General features: G+C 41.3%; 1 protein-coding gene across 1 annotated transcript in view; it reads right to left on the bottom strand.

The window, feature by feature from the left end:
- Window positions 1-14,580, bottom strand: part of TMC6 (transmembrane channel like 6) — a 49,842-nt gene that overhangs the window by 19,951 nt on the left and 15,311 nt on the right. The window contains 6 exon segments of the mRNA XM_043964547.1: window positions 127-282; window positions 2,982-3,126; window positions 4,287-4,477; window positions 5,913-6,172; window positions 13,144-13,244; window positions 13,442-13,547. Coding sequence (XP_043820482.1) covers window positions 127-282; window positions 2,982-3,126; window positions 4,287-4,477; window positions 5,913-6,172; window positions 13,144-13,244; window positions 13,442-13,547 — 959 coding nt within the window.

Raw genomic sequence — 14,580 nt, 5'->3', positions numbered from 1 at the left:
AGGACAGTCTAAGACATGAAATGTAAGAGACCATGAAGAGGAGGAGGAAGTCCATGAGATGGAGTCCTACTTCCCAAGCCCATCCCCCTTCCTAGGCACAAAGTGACCCAGAGCAGGAGGGTTCACCTCATGCATGAACTCTGAGAACAAGTAAACAGCGATGGCACAACCCAAGGCAGAAGCCAGGGACAACAGCCACACCACAAGCAGCACCATCATCTGTCTCAGCCTTCCACACACACTCCTCCGGTTCTTCTTCAGCTGCCACTCAGCCAACAGCTCCTGCAGGGAGGACCATAGGTCAGTCAGTGCCCAGAGCCCTCCCACACCACAGCAGAGACCCAGAAAGTTGGTGTCTGTGTGGAGGAACAAGGAGAAAAGAGACAGCTGGGAAGAGATCAGAATCATGCTAGGGCCACACCTGGCTGGCAGTATCCCTTAAGGACTGACCTTCCCACAGCCACTGCTTTATCCCTGGCTACTATCCCTTATTCCTGGAAGGTCCCCAAAGAACGTCCTAGCTCATTTTCTTGACTCCAAGGCCCAAACGAATAGCTCCCATAAAGCGCTTTGTTTTTAAAAAGCATTTTCCTGGCAATCACCTTGTGAGACAGATATTACAAATTATTATCCACATTTTATGGAAGAGGAAAATAAATCTCAGAGAGGTTGAATGATTTGTCCAAGGTAACACAGCAATTCAGAAACGCAGCTCTTTTCCTTATGTCACTTTGGTGTTCAAGAACCTACAACATTTCCCAACACTGTCATTTTTTTTAAACAGCTCAGTAGCTTTTTAAAGCCCCTCTGCCACTTCTTTACCTCCAATCCTCTCTCAGGAAGTCAGTGGTACAGGAGAAAAAAGCATCAATATGGAGTGAGAGAACTTGGGTTCAGATCCTGACTGACTGATGCTTACTATTTGAGTGACCTTAGGTAAATCATGTAATCACATGATTCCCTCATCTATAAAACTAGGGGTTGGATGAAATAGAATTCCAGGGAACCTTCCAACTCTAGCTTCGTGATCCTTTGATTCCCCAACAAGGCTCCTCTGCTCCAATTAACTTAATATGTTCATCTTCCCCAAATTGGCCTGATTACTTAATTTCATGCCCACCTCTTGGGATGCCTGCCTGCCTGCCTGCCTTCCTTCCTTCCTTCCTTCCTTCCTTCCTTCCTTCCTTCCTTCCTCCCTCCCTTCCTCTTATCCACCAATTACTGTTTTAAAAAGTCCCTGCCAGAGAACTGTAGAGTAGAGATACTGATTGAATCATACTATTTCATTTGCTTTTGGTGCTGTTGTTTTTCTATTTTGAGGTTTTTCCTCATTGCTCTGATTCTTCTCTTATAATATGACTAATGCAGAAATATGTTTAATGTTATTATGTATATATATATAACCTATATCAGATTACCTGCTGTCTAGGGGAGGGGGGAGGGAGGGAGAAAAATCTGAAATTGGAAAGCTTGTATAAACAAATGATGAGAACTATTTTTACATGTAACTGGAAAAAAGTAAAATACTTTTATCAGAAAAAAAAAAGTCCCTGCCTCTTTCCCAAGAGATAGGAATAGGCAATTTTAAAAAATGAAAGTAAGATATTCATGACCATTTGAGAGAATGTTGCCAAATAGTAATAATAATAATAAGAGAAATGTTCACATTAACACAACTCTGAGATTCCACCTCATACCAATCAGGTTGGCAAAGATAATGACAGATGAAAATAGTAAATGATGGAGGGGCCGTGAGAAAAAGGACATATGAATGCATTGCAGATGGAGTGGTGAATTGGTCCAACCACTCCAGAAAACAATTAGGAATCATACTCAAAAAGTCACTAAACCATGTATGCCCTTTGACCCAGTGACCTTTCTCCTTAGGGATCTACCTCAAGTAGGTTAAAGTCAGAGGGAAAGATTTCATGTCTTGTCTAAACAAAAACATTTAAAACAGATCAGTTTGCCTTTGAATTAAAAAATATATATATATTAGTGATTTGATTACTCTTGTTTTTGATATCCTTATTTTTGAGTCCATTACTCTCCTCTTCAAAGACCAGCAAACCATAACTTGTAACAGAACAAAAAAAAAAGAAAAAGAAAAAATTTTTTGGCAAAACTAACCAACACATCAGTCTAAACTGATCACAGTCCCCCACTTCTATGAAATTCTTTTTTTTTTTTCCTCGGGGCAATTGGGGTTAAGTGACTTGCCCAGGGTCACACAGCTAGTAAGTGTCAAGTGTCTGAGGCCGGATTTGAACTCAGGTACTCCTGAATCCAGGGCCGGTGCTTTATCCACTGCGACACCTAGCTGCCCGCTCCCCGCCACTTCTACAAAGAAGAGAGGGAGGAGCATCTCTTCAACTGTACTCCCATCCTATCCTTTAGGAAGCCACTCCAATAGTGCTAATCTGCACTCCATTGATCTGTGTTTATCTTTGGGCTCTTGTGCCTGTTTTGTGGGTGTGTCATCTCCCTAACCAGCTTGAAAAGTCCAAGAAGGCCAAGTGTTTTCCTTCTTTTGTATCCTTCCCACAATTCTCAGTACACAAAGGGAACTTCTATTGTTGGAAATGACTGAACAACCCAGCTGGTACTTAAAATTCCCCAGCATGTAGAATTCCTGCCAGCATGAACCCTCAGGATAGGTGCAGATACCCCTACTAAAGTGGCTGGGGCAGCCTATGCTTGGGCTACCTACACCCTGGAAAAGCCAGCCCAAATATATCTAGGCTCCATGCATTGGAAGATCTACCCAGATATCTTATTTAATCCTTGTATCTAAAGCAAACTCTTGGGGTTTTTTGCAGTTCCAATTTATTACTTCCTGTCTAGTTTTAGGTATCAGATCTCAGGCAGAGGGTGAAAGTTATTTGGATAAGTCACAGGGTGGGATGATATGTGTGTGGGAGGGGGAAAATGTATGTAGTAAGAGAAATAATTGATCCCAGAAATCCCTGGACCCCATTCACCTTCAACTGTGTCCTAATGTTGTCGTGTTGCAGACGAGAAGCCCATTTTTGGGTTACCCTGTAGTCCCAGGAGCAGAAGACAGTGATGGCATGGACTCCGAGGGTACTGCCTACTTGGTAGCTCTTTCCAAAGGAACGAGACATGCTAGGGAGAGAAGGTGATGCATGGGTGAGGCAGAGTGAGAGGAGCAAGAGAGAGGAAGATGGGAAAGGGAGGCAAAAGAATCAAGAGCAAGGGACTGAGAGGGGAACATTTCAGTCTATCTTCAACTATATAAAGAGCCAGCTGTTTTGTGGAAAGTGGATTAGATGTTTCTCTTTGGCTCCAGAAGGTAGTACTGTGAGGAGCAGGTGGATATTACTGAGGAAGGCTCACAATTGATATAAGGAAAGATTTCCTAACAATTAGAACTGGGCATCTAGGGGGCACAGTGGACAGAGCACTGACCCTGGAATTAGGAGGACCTGAGTTCAAATCCTGCCTTTGACACTTACTCGCTATGTGACCCTGGGTAAGTCATTTAACCCTGATTGCTTCTAAGGAAAAAAAAAGAAGAAAAAGAAAAATTCTCCAAAAGTTAAACAGGCTCCTTGGGAGCTATGGGTTCTCCTGTCCCAGAGATCTTCAAGTAAAGTTTGTTTGTTGTTCAGTCATTATCAGTTGTATCTGACTCTTCATGACCCCATCTGGCATTTACTTGGGCAGAGATACTGGAGTGATTTGTATTTCCTTCTTCGGCTCATTTGACAGATGAGGAAACCGAGGCAAACAGAGGTTTATGTGGCTTGCACACAGTCACACAGCTAATCTGAGGTTGGATTTGAACTCAGGTCTTCCTAACTCCAGGTCCAGTGCTCTTTTTTTTTTTTTTTTGGTGAAGCAATTGGGGTTAAGTGACCTGCCCAGGGTCACATAGCTAGTAAGTGTCAAGTGTCTGGGGCTAGATTTGAATTCAGGTACTCCTGACTCCAAGGCCAGTGCTCTATCCACTGCACCACCTAGCTTCCCCCAGTGCTCTTTCTACTGTGCCAACTAGCTGCCAAGTAAAGTCCAAAAAACACTATTCTGGTGTTTGTAGACAGAATTATGGAATGTAAGAAATAAAAAGCACCTTAGAGGTCATCTAGTCTAACCTCTTTCTGGAAGAGCCTCTTCTACAAAGAGTAGGAGGGGTTTGGGGAGGTGGAGCAGGAGAGAAGACAATTTTGAAATAAATAGGATGAAGGTGAAGAAGGGAAGATAGGATAAGATACCAAGGTCAGGAAGAGTGGCTCCCTGTGGAAGTAGGAAGGGTCTCTTCTTACCTGTATACCAGTGTGATGCAGGTGGTAAAGAAGGAAATACCAACAGTAAAGAGGTAGGCCAGGGGCATGTTATACGGCAGATGGACTGCCTTTGGAGGGCAGAGGTCACTGTTCTGATGGGAGGAGCATGGTTGGTTCAAGGTGAAGTTACTGTAGTAGCCATAGTACATCACTGTGTGGGTGAATCGGCCCTGCAAAGACAGGAGTAAGAAAGCTCAGGAGGAAAATCCGTGGACCCTTCCCCTGCCAAATCCCACCCATCCTACTAGCAACCAAACTGAGTAGGGAAGCAGAAAAGGGAAAAGGCAAGAGTGGGAAGGAGTACAGAGCTGAAGGAGAAATGAAAAAAGGAAAAAAGGAAAGACCTACAACTTGGGCCAAAGGTAGGGCTGCCACAAGAATACAAATAAGAGGAAACAGAATCCTCTGGTTTCACGATGGGAAGGTAGCCCAGGGGTCCTGGAGCTGAAGCCCCCAAAACAGAAATTCCTTCGTTAATATCCAAGACCACCTCCCTGTGGAGCCCACACTTCTTTTAGACAGTTGGATTATTAGGGAGTTCCTTGTTAAGAGCTGAACCTCATCTTCCTGTCATTCCTACCTACTACTCCTAGTCCTACCTTCTGGGACTATGCAGAAAGAAACTGGATCCTTGTTCTAATTGAAATATTTCAAGGATGAGAATCCTTAGTCTCTCCTTAAGGTCTACTCTCCTCCAAGCCAAGTAGTTCTTTTCCCAAAATCCTCATCTAGCATAGTTCGGAGTCCTCTGGCCATCCTGGATAGCCTTCCAGTGGACAACATCCAGCTTGTCAAGAGTCTTCTTATAAGGTGGCATGCAGAACAGAAGATAGCACTCGAAATGGAGTCTGACCACGGGACTACTGCCTCTTTGTTCTGGACACTCTGCATCTATCACATCACATCACTCTCTATAGCTATCACATCACATGGCTGGCTAATGGCTAAAAACAAGTAAGCATATCAATGTTGAGTTTGCAGTCTCCCCAGATCCTTGTGTCTTTTTGCATATGTATGACTTCCTAAACACATACAGTCCAAGTCCAGTCCCCTAATCCCAATATTTGTAAGGAGGTGAGGTAAGAATAAAAAGTACTTGAAGGGGCAGCTAGGTGACGCAGTGGATAGAGCACCGGCCCTGGAGTCAGGAGTACCTGAGTTCAAATCCGGCCTCAGACACTTAACACTTACTAGCTGTGTGACCCTGGGCAAGTCACTTAACCCCAATTGCCTCACTAAAAAAACAACAACAAAAAAACAAAAAAAAGTACTTGAGTGGTTGCTATGGTAGGGGAAAAAATGACTCCATACATCTGGCCCATTAGGTACTTGGGGAAAGGAGAGGTTTTTTCCCTCAAAGGTGCATGAGTTTCAGGTCATTTTTAGCATCAGCTTGGCAAAGCAAGGATATGATTTTTACATTGGCTGCACTGTCAGAGCAGACCTCCACAAAACCCTCATTAGGCTCAGTCAAAGAAAATGAAGGAGCATCCATGGACAAAGAGAGAGAGGAAGAGAGTCAGAAAGACAATCCCATTTTAGAGGGATGAGGAAAAGGTCTTAGGTTCAACCAAAGGCTTAGTACTAACCAGTCCCTCTACTCACCCCTCCAGTGAAGAGTTCCAGGCCCGTGAACGACTGGGAGACGGGGGACTCCGAAGCAGGGGGAAAGGCCACCTGCATGGCCACAATGAAGGGCAGCAGCAGGAGGAGAAGCAGGATGTTAAAGGAGATCAAGGTCTTGAGAAAGAGGAAGTAGGAGAGGACACTGGAGCCGAACTGGCCGCTGATTTGCTTCAGAGAGTAATGCCAGGGCTTCAGGGCATACAGACCAGAAAGAAGGCCATACCACAAGCTGCGGAAGCCTGTGGGAACAAGAAGAGCGTCAATAATAATGACAACAGTGATAATGGTGATGATGATTATTTAATGATTAGCACTTGCAAAGTGCTCTAAAAATATATTACTTAATCCTCACAACAACCCTGGGAGATTAGCATTATTATTATCCTCATTTTACATATCAGGAAACAGAGGCCCATGGAACTGACTTGTCCAAAGTCACTCAGCTGGTATCTGAGGATGGCTCTGAACCTGACTCTAGTGTGCCACTAGGTGGAGCAGTAGGGTCATACCTCTAGATCCACCCTAGGACAACAGCTTAGGGAAAGTCCATTAAAGAAGTATTATAGGGAGAAATATCGAAAGCTCAGACCTTGTCTTGTGAATTAGAAGACCAGAGTTCCAAGTCCCAGTCCCACCACCGATTTGTCTAATCCCTTAACCACTCTGGGTGTCTCCTTTAAAACGGAGATTCATCATTGTTCTCCCTTTCTAAAGGGCTTCAAAAAGGTATCAACTAGGGGCAGCTAGGTGGTGCAGTGGATAAAGCACTGGCCCTGGATTCAGGAGGATGTGAGTTCAAATCCACCATCAGACACTTGACACTTACTAGCTGTGTGACTCTAGGCAAGTCACTTAACCCCAACAGCCTCACCAAAAAAAAAAAAAAAAAAAAGAAAGAAAAAAAAAGGTACCAACTGTTCTAGAATCTCGCAAAGAAAGAACAGAGGTAGTACAAGGTGAAGGATGTCATGGGACTATTTTTGCCTTAGAGAGACATCTAGACCAGAGATTAGCCTGGATGGAGTCACGGGGCAATAGCCAGAGGGTCATCTGACATAACATAGGTGAGAAGCTGCATTTTTGTCTTTAGAATTGCAAGTACGGGAAGCTTAGTGAAGATGGCAAAGGGCAGGGATACACCTGAGCTCTCCCAAATTCCTCTCCAAACAATTTTAAAATGATGCCTCAAAATGAATTCTGGAATGGAAGAACCAACAAAGGTCAATTTCCCAGCCCAAGACAAATCGGAACATCAGCAGGAAAGGTCTGTTTTACCAGGGTGAGAGTGGACCACACCCTGGGAAGCCAGCAGCAGGCCTTGGGGACACATGTATCAGCAGAAGGGACTTTCAGAGCTCTCCGCCCATAATGGGGAGGTCAGACAACTAATCAGAAAGAGATTACAGGGGTCCCTTTGCTGGCACTGGGTGTAAGACTCTGTTACAGTGCCCATACTAAGTTCTGAATCACAATCCCAGGGCAGAAAAGAGTATTTGTGATTGCTCACAGACCAGAACACAGGCCAAAGGAGCAGTGACCACACCCTTCCTTACATTCAATAAAGGGCTGTGGAAACGTTGATTAAAAAAAACTTGGTAACTAAATAATCCTAAAAAATGAGTGGATTAAAGAACAAATCACAAAAACAATTAATAATTTCATTAAAGTGAATGAACAGGGGGCAGCTAGGCACAGTGGATAAAGCACCAGCCCTGGATTCAGTAGTACCTGAGTTCAAATCTGGCCTCGGACACTTTACACTTACTAGCTGTGTGAACCTGGGCAAATCACTTAACCCTCACTGCCCCACAAGGAAAAAAAAAAAAGAGAATGACAACAATTAGACAACATCCAAAATTTATTGGATGCAGCCAAAGCAGTACATAGGGGAAAATTTGTATCTCTAGATATGTCTCAATAAAATAGAGGATCAATTAATTAGGCATGCAATTAAAAAAAAACTGGAAAAACATTTAAAAATTGCCAATTAAATGTCAAATTGAAAAACCTGAAAATCAAAGGAAAGGTTAATAAAATTGAAAGTAAGAAACCCATGCAACTAATGAGTAAAATTAGGAGATGGTTTTATGGAGAAAAAAAATAAAATATATAAATCATTGGTTAATTTGATTTTTAAAAAGAAAGAAAATAAAATTACCAATATAAAAAATGAAAAGGGTGAATTCACAACCAGTGAAGTTGAAATTAAACTCTTCTGTTTTTGTTTTTTTTTTAGCAGGGCAATGAGGGTTAAGTGACTTGCTCAGGGTCATACAACTAGTAAGTGTCAAGCATCTCAGGCTGGATTTGAACTCAGGTCGTCCTGAATCCAGGGCCGGTGCTTTATCCACTGCGCCTCCTAGCTGCCTTATATTCCTCTTACAACACAAATATGGTGCTGATACCTAAACCTGGAAGAGCAAAAACAGAGAAAGAAAACTACAGACCAATTCCCTAATGAATATTGATGCAAAAATTTTAAATAAATACTAGCAACAATATATCACAAAGATCATATACTGTGACCAGGTAAGATTTATATTAAGAATGCATAGTGGGGGCGGGGGTGGAGGGGGCAGCTAGGTGGTGCAGTGGATAAAGCACTGGCCCTGGATTCAGGAGTACCTGAGTTCAAATCCAGTCTCAGACACTTGACACTACTAGCTGTGTGACCCTGGGCAAGTCACTTAACCTCCACTGCCCCACCAAAAAAAAAGAAAAAAAAAAAGAATGCATAGTAGGGAACAGCTAGGTGACACAGTAGATAAAGCACCGGCCCTGAATTCAGGAGGACCTGAGTTCAAATCTGACCTCAGACACTTGACACTTACTAGCTGTGTGGCCCTGGGCAAGTCACTTAACCCTCACTGCCCGGGGGGAGGGGGGGGGGGAATGCAAAGTTGGTTCAAAATTAGTTAAACTATCAGCATAATTTACCCTATCAACAACAAAACCAAAACAAATCATATGATTGTCTAAATAGATGCAGAAAAAACTTTTGACAAATACAATATTCATTCCTATGAAAAACACTAGAAAGCATAAGAATAAATGGAGCTTTTAAAAAATGATAAGTAATATCTATCTAAAACCATCCACAAGCATTATCTATAATGGGGATAAGCTAGAAGCCTTCCCAATGAGATAGGGGTAAAGCAAGGATACCCATTATCACCACTATCATACAATATTGTACTAAAAATGCTAGCTATAGCAATAAGAAAAGAAAAAGAAATGAAAGAATTAAAATAGGCAATAAGGAAACAAAAATATCACACTTTGCAGATGTTATGATGGTATACTTAGAGAATCAGCTAAAAATAATTTGAAATAATAACTTCAGCAAAGTTGCCACATATAAAATAAGCCCACATCAATCATTAGCATTTTTATATATAACCAACCAAGTATAGGAGGAAGAGATAGAAAGAGAAATTCCATTTAAAATAACTGTAGACAATATAAAATATCTGGGAGCCTACCTGCCAAGACAAACCCAGGAAGTATGTGAACACAATTACAAAACGCTTTTCACACAAATAAAGTCAGATCTAAACAAATGGAAAAATATTCATTGCTCAAGGGTAGACTAAGCCAATATTATAAAAATGATGATTCTACCTAAATTAATCTATTTAGTGACAAATATTTCTAGACCTTTCTGAAATCATCCTGTTTGTCATTTCTTATAGCACCGTAATATTCCATCACAATTATATACCACACAGTTTCATTTAGTCATTCCCCAATTGATGGGCATTCCTTTGATTTCCAATTCTTAGCCACCACAAAAAGAGCTGCTATAAATATTTTTGAACAAATAGGTCTTTTTCTCTTTTGGGGGATGTCTTTGGGATATAAATCCAGCAGTGGTGCCCTTTGGGCACAATTCCAAATTGATCTCCAGAATAGTTGGATCAGTTCACAACTGCACCAACAGTGGATTAGTGTTCCAGTTTTCCTACATGTTACTCTGACAGGTGTGAGGTGATACATCAGAGCTGTTTTAATTTGCATTTCTCTGATCAATAGTGATTCAGAGCATTTTTTCATATGACTATAGATAGCTTTGATTTCTTCATCTGAAAACTTCCTGTTCATATCCTTTGACCATTTGATTCAAAAATTCTTTCCCAATTTTCAAGCAGGATGCTTTCAGAAAAACCTAGGAAGACTTACATGAACTGATGCAAAATGAAGTGAGCAGAACCAGGAGAACATTGTACACAGTAACAGCAATATTGTACAATGGTCAATTGTGAATGACTTGGCTTTTCTCAGAAATACAATGATCCAATACATTTCCTGAAGGACTTAGGATGAAAAATGCTATCACCCTTCAGAGAAAGAACTGATAGAGTCTGAATATAGATCAAAGCATACTTTTTTTTAACTTTCTTTTTCTTGGGGTTTTTTTGGGGGGGAGGGGTGTCTGTGTTTTCTTTTATAATTTTAAATTTTATAATGATTAATATGGAAATGTTTTGCATGAGTGCACATGTATAACCTATATCAAATTATTTGCCAGGGAGGGAGGAAGAGAGAGAATTTGGAATTCAAAATTTTTAAAAAGAAATGTTAAAAATTGCTTTTAGGGAGCAGCTAGGTGGCACAGTGGATAGAGCACTGGCCCTGAATTCAGGAGGACCTGAGTTCAAATCTGGCCTCAGACACTTGACACTTCCTAGCTGTGGGACCCTGGACAAGTCACTTAACCCTCATTGCTCTGCCAAAATAAAAATTGCTTTTACATAATACTGTGGGAAAATAAGATATTAAATGTTTTCTTTAAATTCTATCCACTTCCAGAGAAACAACTGATGGTATTTTAATACAAATTGAAACATACTTTAAAAAACTTTATTATTCTTGGGTTTTTGGTCTGCATTTTCTTTTGCAACATGGTTAATATGGAAATGTTTTGCATGACTACACATGTATAATCTATATCAAATTGCTTGATTTCTCCAGGAAGGGAGAAGGGAGGGAGAAAGAGAGAACTTGGAACTCAAAATAGTAAAAAACTAATATGGGGGGGGGGGGGAAGCTCTTCACATCCTGGCCCTTTCCAGACTTCTTACACGACTGGCTTTCAAGTATTCCACAATCCAGCTACCCTGACCTACTGACCCATTTGTACTTCCTCCCACATTCCACTCCCATCTCAAATCTATCTCTGTACTTTTGAACAGACTGTTCCACACCCCCACACCCCCCACCTGGAATGTACTCCCTCTTTATCTCTGTTTCCTGGCTTCCTGAAAGACTCAAGCTTAAATCTTACCTTCTACAGGAGGCCTTTCCGGTTCTCCCAAGTTGCTAATGACTTTCTCTTTCAGATTACTTTTATACTCTATTGACTCTGTATATATCTTATGCAAACCTAGTCATATCCGTGTTGTTATTCACATTAGAATGTGGGGCTGGAGGGGCAGCTAGGTGGCACAGTGGATAAAGTATTGGCCCTGGATTCAGAAGACCTGAGTTCAAATTTGACCTTAGACACTTGACACTTACTAGCTGTGTGACCCAGGGCAAGTCACTTAACCCCAATTGCCTCACCAAAAAAATTTAAAAATTAAAAGAATGTGGGGCTGGGGCAGCTAGGTGGCACAGTGGATAGAGCACTGGCCCTGGATTCAGGAGGACCTGAGTTCAAATCTGGCCTCAGACATTTAACACTTACTAGCTGTGTGACCTTGGGCAAGTCACTTAACCCTCATTGCCCCACCAAAAAAAAAGTTTAAAAGAAAAAAAGAAAAAAAGAATGTGGGGCTGTGTTTTTGCCTCTCTTTGTATTCCTATCACTTAGCATAGCACCTAGAACATAGTAAACACTTGACAAATGCTTGTTGACTGATTGACAGATGTGGCTAAAAAAATAAAAATGAAGGGGCAGCTAGGTGGCACAGTGGATAAAGCACTGGCCCTGGATTCAGGAGGACCTGAGTTCAAAGCCAGCCTCAGACACTTGACACTTACTAGTTGTGTGACCCTGGGCAAGCCACTTGACCCCCATTGCCCTGCCAAGAAAAAACCCCAAAAAAAAACCCAAAACAAAAAAATAAAAATGTAAAAGAATTGTTAGCACTCAGATGCCAAGAATCATTTCAATTTATGTAACGAATATTTGTTTATCAGTTGGTGTGAAGTTGAATAATAATAGTAGTCCTTTAGGGTTTATCATGCAACCTTCCCCACAACTAGCTAGTGAGACTGATAAGACAAGTATTTCCATTTTACAGATGAGAAAACTGAGACTTAGGGAACTTAAGCAATTTGCCCAAGAGTATATATACACCTAATATTCAAACCTGCATCTTCTAATTGATTTTTCTTTCTTTCTTTTTGTTTTTTTGCTGTTTTTTTAAAATAGCATGCTTCAGTCTGTATTCATCCAGCATCAGTTCTTTCTCTGGAGATGGACAGTATGCTTCATCATTAGTCTTTCGGGACTGTTTTGGATCATTGTATTATTGAGAATAGCTAAGTCATTCACAGTTCTTCATCAAATAATATTGCCATTTACTATATACAATGTTCTCCTGGCTGTACTCACATCACTTTGTATCAGTTCATGTAAGTCTTACCAGATTTTTCTGAAATCTCCTGCTTGTAATTTCTTATAGCACAGTAATATTCTATCACAATCAAAGTTTGTTTAGCCATTCTTCAATTGATGGGCATCCCTTCAATTTCCAATTCTTTGCCACCAAAAAGAGCTGAGATATGTGTATATACACAAACACATATGTACATATATGTGTGTGTGTAAAATATGTGTGTATGTGTACATATTTATATATATATATTTGTGTACATATATATTTGTATACATATATTTATATATGTACAAATAGGTCTTTTTCCCTTTTTTGATGTCTTTGGGATATAGACCTAGCAGTGGTGTTGCTGGAACAAAGGGTATGCACAGTTTTATAGCCCTTTGGGCATAGTTCCAAATTGCTCTCCAGAATAGTTGGATCAGTTTACAACTCCACCAACAGTGTATTAGTGTCCCAGTTTTCCCACATTCCTTCCAACATTTGTCATTTCCCTTTTTTGTTCATATTAGCCATTCTGATTAGGCACTTCCTCTCCTTTTTGCTCCATCTCAGAGGTCAGGGGAACAAGATGACTTTAAAATTGAGTGGGCACAAATGGAGAAAGAAGAGGTAAGGAAAAGAAGATAGAACACATGGATCAATACTTACAATAATACAATGATACTTGAGGCGACTACAGCAATACAACTGGGTCTGCCTGCCGTGGGGGTGCCTATGTCTTCCTCTCTGGATACAGCTATCCTGTCTTAAAAGCAGGAGGTCATCAGTACTTATGGGGGGATGAGGTGGAGATGGTAGCAGTTCCTTCTATTTGGGTGCCCCCCAGCCCTGGTCAGTGAATCATTCTCACATACCTGGAGTCCTCCCCTCCAGGGCGACTGGGGAAGAAGGAGATTAAATGAAGAACTTGGGTCAGGTTGGGAGCAGAGGGAGCATACTAACCGGATGCAGCGTTTCTCAGCCAGGCTCAGGGGCATGTCCCGCAGCATGTGGTTCCTCTGGGTTATTGTCAGGCCCTGCAGTTCCTTCACCAACAAGCTCCGCTTTTCTGTTAAGGAGGGAGGCGCTGAGAATGGAGCTAAGCTCAGAGAGCCTGAGTCATCAGTCACATCTCCTATGTTTTTCCAGATGGAGGAGCATTTTTTTTTTAATTTGGACCTTTGATTTGGATTTTGATCTGGAGCGAAAATGAAGAAAACTTCTGGGCTGAACTTAACCTTTACCTAACACAGCCTAAGAATCCTCTTGCTAAAGAGAAGTTAGAGATGGCAAGACAGAGTTTGTAGATTAAAATGCAAACCGGAGAACAATCTTATAAGTAATTTAATAGTAAACTGTGGACTTCCCAGATCCTTCAACAAGATATGTTGAGAAGCCCAGAAAAGGGTATGAAGTAAAGGGGATTTCATTCAAACTTCAAAGGGGTATGGGCCCTCCAACAGGGCTAAGTACTGATTTAGTGGAAACAATTTAAATCAATGGACTATTGCAATAACCTTCTAACTTTTCTCCCTGACTCAAGTTTCTCTCCACTATAAACTATCCTCTATGGCCACCAAAGTGATATTCATAAACTGCAGGTCTGACAATGCTATGCCCCCCTTTCCCCTCCGCAACTCAATAAGCTACAGTGGTTTACTATGTCCTCCAGGATCAAATACAAAGTCCTTTGCTTTGCATTTAAAGCTCTTTGAATCTTAGCCCCTTCCTATCTTTCTAGTCTTTTTATATTCCACTCTGCTCCATTCTGTCTATAACCCAACTTTGTTCTTGTTCAGTTGTTTGAGTAGTGTCCCCATTTGTGGTTTTCTTGGCAAAGATACAAGAGTGGTTTTGTGATTTCCTTCTCCAGCTCATTTTACAGATGAGGAAATTGAAGTAAACAGGATTAGATGACTTGCCCAAGGTCAAACAGCTAGTAAGTGTTTGAGGAGAGATTTGAATTCAGGAAGATGAATTTTCCTGACTTCAGACCCAGCACTCTATGCACTGATAATCCCACTGCACCAGGCTAATTTCTGTTCCTTACACAAGACATCTAGAATCTGTGGCTTTGCCGAGGCTGACCCCATTCCTGGAAT

This window comes from Dromiciops gliroides, chromosome 4 (assembly GCF_019393635.1).
Source record: "Dromiciops gliroides isolate mDroGli1 chromosome 4, mDroGli1.pri, whole genome shotgun sequence".
NCBI classification, from domain to species: Eukaryota; Metazoa; Chordata; class Mammalia; order Microbiotheria; family Microbiotheriidae; genus Dromiciops; species Dromiciops gliroides.
The sequence above is the reverse complement of the archived record's forward strand: the minus strand, read 5'-3'. Positions and strand labels throughout refer to the sequence as shown.